At 51.3% G+C, this 15,572-nt stretch overlaps 2 protein-coding genes across 2 annotated transcripts in view; both read right to left on the bottom strand.

The window, feature by feature from the left end:
* FDXR (ferredoxin reductase) overlaps window positions 1–5,044 on the bottom strand; it is a 10,244-nt gene extending 5,200 nt beyond the window's left edge. The window contains exons 1-2 of the mRNA XM_003786151.3: window positions 4,899–5,044; window positions 3,798–3,901 (exon numbers count right to left, since the gene is read on the bottom strand). Coding sequence (XP_003786199.1) covers window positions 3,798–3,901; window positions 4,899–4,977 — 183 coding nt within the window. The 5' untranslated portion in view covers window positions 4,978–5,044. The remainder of the gene's footprint in view (window positions 1–3,797; window positions 3,902–4,898) is intronic.
* A 2,744-nt stretch (window positions 5,045–7,788) lies between these two features.
* The window catches only part of FADS6 (fatty acid desaturase 6), a 28,636-nt gene continuing 20,852 nt past the window's right edge, over window positions 7,789–15,572 (bottom strand). The window contains exons 6-9 of the mRNA XM_012802818.2: window positions 12,642–12,822; window positions 11,829–12,016; window positions 10,434–10,613; window positions 7,789–9,819 (exon numbers count right to left, since the gene is read on the bottom strand). Coding sequence (XP_012658272.2) covers window positions 9,670–9,819; window positions 10,434–10,613; window positions 11,829–12,016; window positions 12,642–12,822 — 699 coding nt within the window. The 3' untranslated portion in view covers window positions 7,789–9,669. The remainder of the gene's footprint in view (window positions 9,820–10,433; window positions 10,614–11,828; window positions 12,017–12,641; window positions 12,823–15,572) is intronic.

The raw sequence follows: 15,572 nt of genomic DNA, 5'->3' as shown, positions 1-15,572 counted from the left end.
TGGTGGTGGTGTTTGTTAGTTTTTTGTTTTATCTGTTTTTTATGAGGACAAAAAACTTTTTTTTTTTTTTGAGACAGAGTCTCACTTTGTCATCCTCAGTTGAGTGCCATGCCGTGGCATCATAGCTCACAGCAATCTCAAATTCTTGGGCTCAAGTGATCCCCTTGCCTCAACTTCCCAAGTAGCTGGGACTACAGGTGCCTGCCACAAAACCCAGCTATTTTTAGAGATGGGGTCTCACTCTTGCTCAGGCTGGTCTTGAACTCCTAAGCTCAAGCAATCCACCCGCCTTAGCCTCCCAGAGTGCTGGGATTACAGGCGTGAGCCACCGCACCCAGCCCGTTTTGTTTTGTTATGTTTTGTTTTGAGAGTCCCTCTCAGGGTTTCAGGAAGCATCCAGGAGGCCAGGATGAGGAGAGACTCTGGGCCATAAGCAGGTTCCCAGGGATGACATGCCCTGTCCCACCACCATCCTCGCCCCGCCCCACACTGTGACACCTCCCAATTGAAGGGAAAGGAGTTCCAGCCTTGTAGTTGCCCTGCCCCCAACAAAGGCTCACACTCACCCTCCCCCCTTAGCCCAAATCCTCCCTTCCCACCTAGGTACCCAAGGCCTCTCTCTCCATACCTCTCCCACACTACCTGTACCCAAATCGAGCCCCCTCCCCAACTTTCTGTCCCTCACCATTCTGGCCAGACACAGGGGCCCCCCAAACCACTTCCCTCAAACTCCACGATGCTGTACCCAAGAAGAGCTCCAACCTAGAAGTCACACAGCCCTGGGTGCCAACCCAGCTCCACCACTAACTGGCTTTGAGCCCTGGGAAAGTGCCTTAACTTCTTAGATCAAAAGAACACCCTGTGGTGTCATGCTCAAGGTTAAATAATTAAGCACTTAGCCTAGGACACTACCTGTGACCTCCTGTGAGACCCACGGTGAGTGTTCAACTGATGAGAAAGCTGTCATTACTACTGTTACTGCTGTTGTATGTCACTGCCGTCCCTTGCTGCCCACTCCCTCAGGACAAAATCCAAACTACTTAGCCCAGTGGTCAGTACCTTATCCAGTGTGACCTCTTCATGTCTGTCTCTGTCTTCCATTCTTTCCTGCTACAGATCCTTCATTCTGGGTCACCATGCTCTCCCCAAGGCTCCTCCACAATGCTAAGTCTGTTGGATGTGTTTACCCCTCATGGCTGACCTCATGCTCTAGGAGATTTCCTCTCTGACTCTCCCCAGTCCATCCTACTCCCACCCCACCCCTACCAGCTAATCTTCTGGTCCAGGGTCCCGCCCTTCTCCCTGGGCACACACTCCTGGGAATGTTTTACCCACTATGCGACCTCAAATGCCCATGGACTTGCTGGTGATATTCCCTTTCTCTCCTGCCCAGACCTCTCCCAGGCCCCAATCCTGAGACCCCCTAGCCATCTTAGCTCAGACATCTCAAACCTATCCAGATTAAAGCCATGTCCCCCACCCCCAAACTTCTTCCCTTCTGCTCCTACGTTCTCTTCTACACTGTGCTCCTGGTGTCCAAGCTAGAACCTGGAGCTCCTCCTGACCCCCCAATCCATCATACCCACATCCTCCCCATCTGCTGCCCCAGTAGCTTCCCACTGCTCTCCTGCAGGCAGAGAAGCATCCAAAGAAAAACTGGGGTTCTGGCAGTCCCTTGCCCAAAACTCTCCATGAAGTCAATCAGCTGTAGCAGTGGGCACCAGAATCCCCTAGGCTGTCTCTTTAAAACTGCTCATTCCTGGGCCCAGCCACAGAGTTTGATTATGTCTAAGCTAGGCCCAGAAATGTGCATTTTAATAAGCTGTTCCCAGGGACTCTGATGGAAGGGGGTGGGGGCTGTGGCCAGAGCCTGGTCAGAGGCTTTAACATCCCTCAGGATCTGAGCCCCACCTACCTCCCAGCCTCAACTTCCATCTCTTTGGCCCTTCTGTACATGCCTACCTTTCCCTGAAGGGCTATTCTCTCCCTCTTCTGGCCTTGGTCCAAGCAGTCCCTGTGACTGGGACACTCCTGCAATTCTGACCCTTGACATTTCCTGCTGTCCTTCAGACTGCAATTTGGACATCTATTCCTCCAGACTAGGTTAGGGCCTCTCTGGGTACCCCTCAGTTTCTCTCCTTATAGCCACTCTGGCCCCTAAAATATCTGTAGGGACCATGTCTGTTCGCCTTACCCCATGTTCCCAGGGCAGTCTGTGCCTGGAATACGACAGCATCCCATTAGTGATTACTGAATGAATGACTGAATGGCTCTGCTGACAGACTGCCTCACTCATATCCCAGTGCCTTCTCTGCTCTACAATGAGCCTTGGACAACCTCACTCAGCTTTTGTAGCTCACTAGTGAAGTAAGAGTAATGATACCTTGACAGACTGTCATGAGGATGCTGTACTTAGTGCCTGCCTCAACTAAGTGCCACTACCCCAAATGTGCTGCACATGGTCCCACCTCAGGAGCATAGCCATTGGTTCAGAGCTCCCTGTGGGTGAGGATCAGCTTGTATCTGGCCTGTGCCCTCCCCAGCCCATCCCACAAGGAAAGTACACACAAGTGTCTGCCAGCTGAGTGCAGGTAGAGCCTTTGTTCACCCAGAGGGGGATTAAGAACCTATCTGGAAAGCCTAATCTCTCCCCTCCCAAAATTTCAGGCTCAGCTAATACGTACCCCTTATATGCAGTCCTCTAGGGCCTTCCCTGCCCCCCCACCATGAGCTACTGGTCTCCATCCTGGAGCCCAGGGTGTCCTCCCACATGGCAATCTGCCTGTAGCATTGCATTCCAGGATGACTCCCCACATATGAGAGGCCCTTGTCAAAGCCTGTGGGCTTCTTTAATGCAAATCAAATATACCCTTTCCAGGAAACAGTTTCTAATTTTCTTCAAATGACTCTGCTCACTCTGCACACATCCCTACAATGATCTCTTTCACCTGTGTTGCTTGGGAAGCGTGCATAGATCACTTTTCAGCAAAGTGACCAACTCATCCCAGTCTCCCCATGATGCTTCCAGTTTTAGCACTAAAGCTCTGTGTCCTGGGCAAACCAGGACATTTGGTCACCCTACATTTCCAGTGTCTGTGTAGGTAGATAATATATTCATCCTTTCTCCTGTCCCTCCACAGACACTGCCTCAAAGCTAGGCCACTGTCTCATATCTCAGTCAACCTGGGCCCCCTCCCCGCCCCCATCATCCCAAGGTCCAACGTACAGTTTCAAGTATAACGAGCAGCCTTGAGGCCCTGCCTGCCAAGGCTGATACTGAAAGCCTTGAGATTCTGGCCTTTACAGGAGGAAGGGGGAGGGAGGAGAAAAAGAGAAGAGATGGGGTGGAGTGAAGACCAAAAGAACAGAATGGCGGGGGAGGAGGGTTGAAGCTATGGATGGGAGGGTATAGTAAGGTGGACAAAGTTACAGAAATCTGAGGACAGGGTTAGTCTCAAGATACAGGATGTGTCTTGGGGACACAGCAGAGATAGAGGAGAAAGAAGGGAAGATGAGGGAAGAAGTCATCCTTCAGGTCTGCATAAGCTCCCTGGAGTGCTGGCCAAGAAGGGGGGCCACTTGCCACTGACTACTGGCCAACTCTCTCACCTGAGGGCCTAGCATGGGAAGCCCGAGCTATAGGTGAGAAAGCAGGTGCCAAGTGTCCAGCCTAGATTGGTTGGGAGCCCCTTCCCATCAGGCATAGGGGGAAACTCGAAAGGGGTGAGGATTGCCCCCAGAATTAGAGCAGCAGGTGAATGATGGGGGAGGGAGTCAGGAGGAAGTGGCTTGCTTACCTTTAACAAATGTTGGGCAGTGTAGAAGCCTGCTGGGCCACTGCCCACCACACAGATCTGGGGAGTCTTCTCTTGTGTAGAAAACTGCTGGAGTAAGCCTGGGGCTGGGCAGAGAAGGGGGAAGAGGGTCAAACCAACACTCCCTCCCCAACCCCAAACCAACTTCAGTGTCCTACAGAAGCTAGAACTTCCCAAGCTTCACCCTCACCTGCACCCTCTTGTTCTTCAAAGCTTTGGTGTTTGCCAGGTCCCCTATTTCATCTGGACCCCCAAAAGCTGCATCTTCATTCAGAGGCCCACATCTCACCCATGAACTTACACCACCAAAAACGATGGTCAACTTCCAAACCCCCATCATCTCAAGCTGCCCTGCACAAAACTTCATTTTTCTTTGTTTTTTTTTTTTTTTTTGTTTGTTTGTTTGTTTGAGACAGAGCCTCAAGCTGTCCCCCTGGGTAGAGTGCTGTAGCATCAAAGCTCACAGCAACCTCCAACTCCTGGGCTCAAGCGAGTCTCCTGCCTCAGCCTCCCAAGTAGCTGGGACCACAGGTGCCCGCCACAACGCCCGGCTGTTTTTTGTTGCAGCCTTCATTGTTTGGTAGGCTGGGCTGGATTCGAACCTGCCACCTTAGGTGTATGTGGCTGACACCTTAGCCACTTGAGCCACAGGCGCTGAGCAAAAACTTCATTTTTCTTACAGGGTCCCATTGCCAATCGGCAAGAATCCACATCATATCATCCCGATCTCGCCCCTAAGGATCACCTCACAATGCCCCCATCTTACCTCTTCCAACCCCTCTGTATTGCCCATAAAGATCCCTGTATGTTTCAGCCTTCCCTCTCATCCACAGACTCCCTTATCACCCCATTCCCCTGTCTCACTCCTGTGGGCCTCATGTTCTCTCCTTTGTCGACCTCTGTCTCAACCTAGAGGCCTCAGGTCTCACCACACAGGCTCCTACATGCCCCCATCTCGCCGGCATGAATAGACCTGTAGTCTCGTCCCTCTCCGGCCCGGACCCTGCTTCGCTCCAACCCTACACTTAGTGTTCGCCGGGCTCCCCGCGCTCCCATCCAGCCCCATAGATGCCCTGCTCCTACTCGGGGTGCTCCCAGCGAAAGGCGGCCGGGTCCGAGGCCACGCTGACCAGCGCCACCAGAACCAGCAGCGCGGAACCATGACTGGGGACAGCAGCCTGCAGGTGGATCTGCCCCCGGCGCCCGCAGCGTGCTGCCTCCCTGCCTGCCCGCCCGTACCTGCCCTGCCTCTGGCCCCGCCCACAAGAGAAACCCCGCCTCCCACGCTCGGGGAAAGCGCTGCTTTGCGACTGCACCCAGACTTCCAGAGTATCCCCGCCCCCAAAAGAGAGACCCACTCACTACCATCGAAGCACCGCCCCTCATGACTTCAGGGCGGTACAGGACTTAATATATTTCTCACCAATCCTCACCCTCCCTCCAAATACCAAAAGCTTGGAGCTGGAAGAGAGCGAATCCCCATCGCTGTTTCACTACCGCCTTAAAAAGAGAGCCAATTAGAAGGGAAATTATTTTACTTAGTCCTACCCGTCTCCCGTCGCTTTGTGATGACGCAAGCGCGTTTGCCTTTTGATTGCTCATTTCACCTGGGGGGGGGGTCTTCGACCCAGCCAATCACAAGTCAGGTTCTCAGCGAGCCTTTCGCCCATTGGGTGACAGCCACAGAGTACGGAAGTCCAAATAAAGGGGAGTGCCGCCCTAACCTCACATTTCTTCGTCTCTGGTATTATGTGATCCATGTCTGACCAGGGAAAATATTAAACCCTAGAGCGCTTGTCCCGCCTCACCTCCTCCCTCATTACATAGGTGAAGAAAAGGGGACGTGGGAGAGTGGCATCCCCTAGGTACTAAAGACAGAGGCTCCAACCCTTGTCCAGCGGTGCCTTCGGGTCCAGAATTTAAGGGGACACCAAAAATTTCAGTAATCAAGATAAATATTATAATGCAACATTTAGAAGATCAAAATTAGGCCGAGTGCGGTGGCTCACGCCTGTAATCTTAGCACTCTGGGAGACCAAGATAGTGGATTGCCTGAAGCTCACCAGCCTGAGCAAGAGGGAGACCCCGGTTTCTAAAAATAGCCGGGTGTTGTGGAGGGTGCCTGTAGTCCCAGCTACTCGAGCTGAGGTAATCGCTTGAGCCCAAGAGTTTGAGGTTGCTGTGAACTATGGCACCACAACACTCTACTGAGGGTGACAAAATGAGACTCTTGTCTCCAAAAAAAAAAAAAAAAAAATCAAAGTTAATGCCAAAAATCCATAATGAGCAAAATACATTTTTTTTAAAATACATTTTTTAATAAGGACAGGCCCATGGTCACATACTATCTAGTAAGCCTAATGCCTCTTCCCTTTCCCCAAAGGCCCTCCTCTCAAACATTACTTCCTTGGAGAAGAAAGGGCTTAAAGGTCTCTAGTACCCTAAGCACCTAACCCTACACCACCATGACTTACTACACCACTTGTCATTTTTTAGTGAGTTTTTAAACTGAAGTATTAAAGAAAAATGCATAAATATTAATGTACAGCTTGATAAATTACCACAAGGTGTACCATGTAACCACCACCCAGATCAAGTATAGAGCATGTCCAGTATCCCAGCAGTTCTCTGTGTTCCTACTAGTTGTTTCCCCTCTCTCCTCCTGAGAGGTAAATATTGTTCTGCTTTCCAGTAAGTCAGAAGTCACTGTGTTTTACGTCTGTCCCACTAGACCAGGAGTAGGCAAACTATCTCTGGTTTGCAGTCCAAATGCTGCCCACTGGCCTGTTTTGAATGACCCAAAAGAATGATTTTTACATTTTTTAATGGGAAAAAGTTTAAAATATATTCTGACACATGAACATTACATGAAATTCAAATTTCAGTGTCTGTAAAGGCTTACTGGACCACATCCTTACTTATTTCTTTACATATTGGCTGTTTTGCATGTTGATGGCACAATTGATTTGTTGTGACAGAAACCATATGATTCACAAAACCCAAAATATTTACTATCTGGCCCTTTACAAAAAGAGTTTGACAAACTCTGTGCTAGACTATAAGCTCCATGAGGGTGAGGACCCAATCCTATACATTTATATACCCCCAGAGCTTCACGCAGTGCCTGGCACATAATAGAAGTTCATAAAGAGTTTGTCTTAATGATAAATTGGAGATTTAGGATCAGACACTCTAGAAAGCTCTGTAGGGCTCCCCTTCCAGAGATCTGGTGGTTAAGAGTATGAACTCTGGAGTCAGACACACTGGGTTGGAATCCCTCTTCCACCACTTACTAGCTGTATGGCATAGAGAAATTTAATTTCTCCAGAACTTTTTATCACCATCTGAAACATGTGAGGGGAAAATAGTATCAATTTGTTGTAAAGGTTACAATTAGATAAGTAAAATTAGCTATTATCATCATTATCAATACATATTAACAACTCCCACATACCTCTGTAAGTTAGACTTCAGGTCTCTGCAAGCCTAGACATACTTTATTCACTCACCTTCTCTGACCACTCAAGCTCCAGTCATTCCCTCCCCACATCCTCAGAGTAACAGAAAACGGAGCCTAGTGACTTGTTCCTTGGGTGCCCATTGGCACAGCCAGATCTGGCACCAGGACTTCCAGCTACTGCCCATAATCCACTCAGGTCCAGATCAGTAACAATGAGTCATTGTTATGTATTTAGATGGTTTTAATCATTAGCTAAGACTATGCAACTGGGGCCTTTTCTGACATTGCATTTTTCACATGGAGAATTAGCAGTTTGATTAATTGCATTCTCAGACCTTTAGGGTATTACTGAGCTGCTAATGCATTTCAAAAGAGCAGCAATAACATATAGCAAAGCAGTGGGCTGGGGAGGCTGCCAAGCCTGCCTCAGTCCAAAAGGGCTGCCTGGATCCAAAACTCCACTCTATCAGTCAATTTCCCTGCAGAGAACAGATGGCACACTCAAAAGGGTGATTGAAGAGTTTAAGGAAGGAACTTTATTCAGAGGTGTGGGTGAAGGGACTGAAGAAGCACTCCTGGCCTAGCAATACCTGGAAGCCACTACCACCTGCAGGGAGCTGTTTTGGTACTAGTGAGAGCTGGTGCTATAGGAGAGGGTACCTGAAGGAGCTGTCTTTGGTAGAGGAAGGCAGGGCAGAGATAGGACAAGTGGAGAGCAGATCTGGAGAGGCAAATGGCCTTTACACAGAGCTACATAAGGCCACACTAGTGATGGGTCCTCCAACAGGACTGGGCTCAGAGAAGGCCTTCACCTGCCATCAAATTTGACCCATCCATGAGTTCCCATTTACTGGCAGTTAGTCTCCCTATCAGCAGAGTCAGCGCGGCCTTGGCTCCATCCAAGGACTTAACTGAAAAACAAGGTAATTATGTGCTCAAAGAATGACTTGCATGTTCTCAAGCAGGGATGATTTGGCAATATCTGGAGACTTTTTTTTTAATTTTTTTTAACTATTTTATTTTATTATTATTTTTTGGCCGGGGCTGGGTTTGAACCTGCCACCTCCAGCATATGGGACTGGCACCCTACTTCTTGAGCCACAGGCGCCGCCCTGGAGACATTTTTGATTGTCACGACTATGGCTCCCGGCATCTAGTAGGTAGAAACCTGGAATGCTGCTAAACATTAAACATCCTGCAAGGCACAGGACAGCACCCAACAACAAAGAATTGTCCAATGTGTCAAATGTGTTGAAGCAAGAGGCCCTGTTATAAACTATCTGTTCTGGCCTCCTTTCATAGGCCTGGCCACCTCCCCGGCCTCCACCTGGGCACTGCCTTACAGTCCCCAGGCCCAAGCCCCACTGGGGCAGCTCCCAGCCATCTTTAACTCTGCCTACTTTGCACTGAATCCCAGTGGTGTCCTTTAATGCCTTGGCCTCTTCCTCTGGCTGGCATCCAGTGTTATCTTGTAGTCCCACCTCAATCCCAGGCTGCAGACCACCCTTCCTTACACAGTCCAGCTCTGACCTCAAGCTCTTCTCCCTTGTATCCCACATTCCTTCCCCTCCTCTCTGAGGTCACATCTGTCTCCCAGACTGTTCCCATAATGCTCTCCAACCTCAGCTACTCCCCCTTCCCCCGCCCAGGAATTCTTTCTCTCATCGGATAATTCCCTAGGTTTTCTGCTTCTAAACACCATTGAGCAAAGCAGACTTTGCTAGCCAAGGTCACACTCAGAGCTGCTTATACTCTTTCCCCAACTCAGCTCCTGAGGAACTTTCTCCCTTCACTTCTCCTGGAGTCCTCTCCCCACAAAGCACACACTCACTTTTATTTCACTGATACTGTGGCCCCAGGGAACTGCTGAGCCAGTGTCCTGCACAGGTTTCTTTGGCTGAGAAGCCAGGCCTGCCGGCCAAAAGTAAGCTCACCCTGAAGACCTTGGGGATAGGGCACCTTGGTGGGCAGAGTATCAGAGGGTACAGGAAGAAGCAGTGGCCGAGCCAGGGTAGGGAGCCCTAGCACCAAGGAGGCCTATGCCTATGGGGCTGACCCTACTCTCTCTTGTCTCCTATCTCCCAGGTGGCCCCTGCACAGGATCCCTCCTCACCTTCTGTCACCCCCTTAGCCCTACCAAGGCTCAGATGGGGCGGGGGTAGGGATTGGCTATTTAGTCCTGAGATGCAGCTGGCTGAGGTCACCCTGCCCAGGATGCCCAGCACCATTATTGCTTTCCCCCAGAAACTCAGAAAAACTATCAGGGCAGGGACCCCCCACCCAGTTCCTCAATGCTCCAGGTCTACCACCAGCCACCAGGCCATACCCATGGCCAGCAGCAGCAGAAGGGCTGGGCCCAGGCCAAAGAGGACAGGTGGCAGCACCAGCCCAGCCTCACTGCAGCCCCACAAGCTCAGTGATTGGCGGGGCCTGCACCATGAGCTCCTCGTAGCAACGGAGAAACAGCCAGAAGCGAGCTTGGTACGAATCTTCATTATAGGGCAGCTGCTTCTCACGGAGGAACTGGGACACCACGGGCTTTACCTGTGGGAAGATGGGCAGGACAAGGGGGTCCATGAGCCAGGACTGTGGGGAGAGTAGGGGGAGGGGAGAGGGCATGAGAGGGAAGGGGAGGGGAGGGGAGCTCCCCAGTACTGGCCTCTTTCTGCTTTGTTCCACGATGCTCTAGAGGAGCTGAGGGGCTACTACGGTCAAACAATTCCTGCCCCAACCCAGCAGGCAAAGGAAGGAGGGGCTTCTCCCCAACATCCTCTCCAGTGCTGCCTTAGCTGCATGGCCATCCTTGGTTCAGGGGGATGAAAACCCAAGCTCCCTTTTACCAAGCACTTATTATGTCCCAGACATTTCAGATCTGTTTCTCCATTTCATCCTCAAAAGCCTGTCACCATAAGCATTACTCATGCCCATCTTACAGAAGCTGAAGCTCAGAGCCATTCAGGTAACTTGTCCCAGAGCCAGTAAGAAACCCAGGTGTCTCTGATCTGAAACTAAGGCTGCCACTTATACACTGTGCTGCCTTTCCTATGTGGCCCCTGACCAGACCAGGTGGGGGACTGGGGGCTCAAGTAAACTCTGAAGGCTGCCCCAGCCCACCCTACACCTTCCCTACATCTCCCACCAGCCCAGCCCTCGGCTACCTTCAGGCACATGTTGTCGGAGAGCCTGGGGAAGAGGTGGTGTTCCACGTGGCAGCTGATGATTGAGTGGCCGAACGCCCAGTCCAGCAGGGGCAGCCGGGGCAGGTTTAGCACCCCCAGGCTCATCATGTGAATCCGTTGGGGCTTGTAGTCTCGGGAGAACATGGGAAGCCCGATGTGCTATGGCAGACATGTGGGTCAGCATTAGCTGGGTGAAGACACCCTGCTGAACTGCAGCCCCAGACCACCTCACCACAAGTGTCCTCACCTGGCACTACCCAGTTGGTTCTTCTCTCCCCCAGCCCCCATGCAGAGGAACCTGGTAGAAGTGTGAGCTAACTGGGCTCCTGGCCTGGCTCTGATGCCCACCCTGCCTGTGCCCCACACTGAGTTTTACCCATTTCTGGGTCTCTCTCCCTATCTACATGACAAGGGGCTTGGCCCAGGCATTCTCAGATCCCAGATGCTCTAATGCTGAGACTTCCTACCACCAGCTCTCACAGGAATGCACCCTCGCCTCATCCGACCCTTCCTGCTCTCTTCCCCACTCAAGATCCTACTTATCGAGCCAGGCTCAGTGGCTCATGCCTGTAATCCTAGCACTCTGGGGGGCTGAGGGTTCGAGACTAGCCTGAGCAAAAGCAAGACCCCATCTCTACTAAAAATAGAAGAAAACTATCCAGGTGCGGTGGCAGGCGCCTGTCGTCTCAGCTGCTCGGGAGGCTGAGACAAGAGGATTGCTTGAGCTCAGGAATTTGAGGTTGCTGTGAGATATGATGACACCATGTACTCCACCCACAGTGACAGAGTGAGACTCTGACTCAGGAAAAAAAAAATCCTACTCGTCATTCAAGATCAAGTTTGTGCTCCTCTTTTGTACCTTCTCCTTCAACAAATATGCACAAATGTCCCCTCTGCTGGGCACTGCCTTTGCCTAGGACTCAGTGGTGAGCAGGAGCTTCTGTTTTCACAGTACAAGCAGGTGGGGCCCAAATATGGGATTAAGCAATTAACAGCAGTTATGGCAAGTGCAGAACAGTGAAGTACAGGATGCTCTGCCCCAGGGAAGCAGGGACATGTCCCTGTGGAAATGGTGCCAGAACTGAATGCTGGGCCCTGGCCTGGCATGAAGGCCTCCCCTCTCCAGCTCCTCCATCTGCCTGACTCACTGGGCATGGTGCATGAATGAAAGCTACCAGCCAGTGCTGGGGAGGAGCAAACTCCTGACCTGAAGCCAAACTCTCAGTGATGACCTGAGTTGGGGGGTCACTTGTGGGGAGCCTTCTCCTCTTCCTCGGGCACCTCCCTTCTCCCAGCCTTGGCTCCAGGCTGCAGTCAGGCACCTGGGGAATGCCCCCTCTTAGCCGCCCAGCACCAGGTCAGGGGAGGCCTTACCTGGAAGATGTTGACATGCAGGTAGGGATGGGCCAGCAGGGATCTGATGAGGAACATGCAGACCAGGGCCGAGCGGGGACTCTTAAAGCCTGACACGTTCAGAAGCAGCCAGTACTGGGAATAAAGGCCCAGGGAGATCAAGCCCAGTGTCCTCAGAGCCGTCCTGAGCTCCACCTGCCTCAGCCGCTCTGCCAGAGGGAAAGACATAGAGTGAGGGGGTGGCCAGGTCTCTCGTGAGCCGGCTCCTTGGCACTAAGGCAGAGGGCAGTGTGGGTGTGTTCAGGTAATACCCACGGCAGCCCTGACATGTGAGGTCCTGTGGTATGACAAAATGGAGACATGAAGCAACCTGACCAAGGCCAAGATCTGGGATTTGAATCAGAGTCTGGCTTCCTGTGGATGAGACGTGAAGCAACCTGCCCAAGGTCAAGATCTGGGATTTGAATCAGAGTCTGGCTGCCCCAAAGCCCCTGCTTCTTTCACAATGTCATATTGCTCCCATATCATCAAATACAGCACCATGCACTATCAACTGTGAGTCGTCTATGAAGCATTCTTACATCTGTGGACTCATTTTCTTTCACAGCATCCTGGGGGAGCAGGTGCAGAACCTGAGGCTCAGAGAGGATGTTGCCTGGCCGGGGTCCCCAGCCAGTAAGCGACAGAGCTAGACTTGGCCCTGGGTCTGAGGCTCTTTCTACCCTGGCTGTCTCAGAAAGTCTCTGGTGTGTCTTAAATTGGAACTCCCAGCTTCCTCCACAAGCAATCTCCATGAAGTCAGGAACAGGGGCACCAGGTGCTCATGGTACTTACCCATTGCCACCAGTGGGGTAATGATGGGGAGCAGGAGAGGAGCTAGGAACATGTAGACATAGCGGTTGAGACACGGCAGCCTCCACGTGCTCGAGTCCCCCAAACCCACCACATTGGTGTAGCAATGGTGCATCTTGACATGTCCGTGTTTGGCGCACTCTGCAGTGAAGGCCGTGCATACCTAGAAGGGGCAGCCAGGAGGCATAAAGGTCCATGGCAGGCACAGTCAAGCAAAGCAGGACCTTTGGGAGCCTGGAGAGCACCTCTAGCTCCTCCAGCCCTGCGTTTCTGGGACCTTCCTGCCTCATAGCCACATCTCATCAATCTTAACCATCCACTCTCAGCAAAACAACCGTGTCTACTCACCGTGGCTCTGCAAAGCTTTTGAGGGTAGAAGGCTGGACCCCCAGTGTGCCACTCTGGTTGTGACCGCCCTGGCAACTCCAAGGGTTTCAGAGGCTGTGTGGATTGGACACACTACAGGTGAAGCTCCCAGCATCTTTGCAATTGTCTTGTGCTTGTTTACCTTAGAAACACCTACCCCTTCACAACACTGCTTTGTTCTGAGCCCATAGCAGCCAGGGGAAGGGTATAAGAGGGGTCTGAGAGTGAAGGGACACCATTTTCTGAACAGTCTACAGCCTGCAGCCTTGGGGCCACATGTGGCCTTCTGGATCCTTGAGTGCAGGCTTTTGACTGAATCCAAACTTCACAGAACAACGTGTGAAGTTTGGATTTAGTCAAGGGACCACACTTGGATCTGGAGGACCAAATGTAGCCCTGAGGCCACAGGTACCCCACCCCTAGTCTATAATGGTGGGCTGTCACAGGGACAGCCAGCTTCTCCCTAGAGGTGACTTCTCCAGCACAGCCTTCTCTGAGGCTTTTCAGGACCAGTCAGTCACATACACGAGCTGCTGACTCCTAGGAGAGCAGTCATCTCAGAATGCAAAAGAGATGCTAAGGTGTTTCTTATGCAGATACATGCAAATTAAGAAGCAGATGTAAGCCTTTTCCAATATTTTATCTAAACCAGAAAATTTTGCTAATTATATTGAAGCTGCTGCCCGCCTGTTTCTGGAAGAACATGCAGCATCAGCCACCGTAAGCCGGGTAAAGACAGCAGGAGCCCCTTTGCTGTGCACTCGCTGCGTGCCAGGCTCATTGTTCTGCCCAGCCTAGGGGTCAGCTGTGGCATTATTCACAGTCCACAGAACCAGAAACTGAGATAGAGGCCAAGTGGCCCCAAGTCACATAGCTAAGTAGGTGGCAGAGGCAGAATTCCACCCAAGATAAGCCATGGGAATCCTGACACCAGCCACTCACGCAGCTGAATAGGAAATAAGGAAGGGCATTGTCTACCAGCTCTGTCCCTTAGAATGACACTGAAGCCAAAATGTAGCCAGATGTTCTATCTACAGGACACTGAGGAATACAGGGCAGTTTTAACAAACCACAGGAAGACATGTCAAACCAACAATCCCTCACGGCTTCTCAGAAGGCACAGGATGGGACGGTAAGTGCTAATGCCACCATAGCATATCTGTGGACTCCCCCAAAACAGGACAAGGCACTTTGCTTTCAGATGCTGCAACCCTCGCCCCCACCGGATAGTTTTTCCTGAGGACAGTGAAGTGTGTGCAGTACAGGACTTAAGACTTGGCACATGCGTCCAGAGTCGGTGTATGATTCACCTTTTCATGAATAAGAACAGATTTGAGGCTATTTCTATATCTCTGGAACCCTCACTCCCATTTAGAGAGGGAGGAGGAGAGGAGGAGTTGGGCTAGAGGGGCAAGATGGATGGATGACAGTGTGTCCCAACACCCATCCACCCGAGGGCAGTGAGAGATGACCACATGTTGCTGAGTTCTTTGGGAAATGGACGGTCTTGCCCAAGAGGATTCACATTCAGACCCAGAGAAAGTGCTAGAAGTCTTGAGGTTGGTACTGCTCCTTGATGTCACCAACCCTCTGTGCCCCTCAGGAAGACTTAAGAGGCCCAGTCTCTCAGCAGCTCTCAGGCTCCGAGTGGCCAGAGTGTGGTGGGAGGCGGAGGGGATATCAGTATAATTCTACTGGACGTCTCAGCTGCCTGTCAGGGGCTCCAGAAATCTCTATTCATTCATTTATTCATTCATTCAGTTATTTCCATTAAGCATCCTCCAACTCTGGACAGTGCCAGGCACCACTCTAGGCCTGCAGAGTTACGAGGGACAAGACCTGAAAGGGAACAAGACACCATCAGAGCCACCTGCCAGGCTCTTCAGTGACCGAATGGTGCCTGCTCCCATCAGGGCAAGGCACCCAAGGGCTCCTCTTGCCGTAGCCCTCTCTTGTGGTCCCTCTCTTATCTCAGAGATGCTAAAAACATGACTATCTTCACATAGACCCTGCCTGACAGCCTGCCCTGGACCCTGGGGACTCACACTCAGGGACGCATATTCTCACTGAGTATGGCTGCCAGATGCAGCAAACAAAAAATACAGGAGGGCTGGTTAGAGTAGAATTTCAGGTAAATAACAAATGCATGTAATATTGGGGATGTGCTTATACAAAAATGCCAGCTGTTGCCCAGGCACAGTGGCTCACACCTATAATCCCAGCAGTCTGTGAGGCTGAGGCGGGTGGATTGCTTAGAGGTTTGGGCCTCCGGCTTGGTACCCATAGCACAGTGGTTATGGTGCCAGCCACATACACTGAGGGTGGCAGGTTCAAACCTGGCCTGGGCCATATAAAAAAACAATGATGACTGCAAGAAAAATTAGCCAGTCTTTTAGGCTCGGCGCCTATAGCTCAGTGGCTAAGCCAAAAATTTGAGGTTGCTGTGAGCTGTAATGCCATGGCACTACCAAACGCAACATAGTGAGACTCTGTCTAAAAAAAAAAGAAAAAGGAAGTTCAAGACCCCATCTCTAAAAATAGCCAGGC

Source organism: Otolemur garnettii, unplaced genomic scaffold (genome assembly GCF_000181295.1).
Source record: "Otolemur garnettii isolate 467f Iridium unplaced genomic scaffold, OtoGar3 scaffold00018, whole genome shotgun sequence".
In the NCBI taxonomy this organism is placed as follows: Eukaryota; Metazoa; Chordata; class Mammalia; order Primates; family Galagidae; genus Otolemur; species Otolemur garnettii.
Note: the sequence above shows the minus strand (reverse complement) of the source record. Positions and strands in the feature narration are given on the sequence as shown.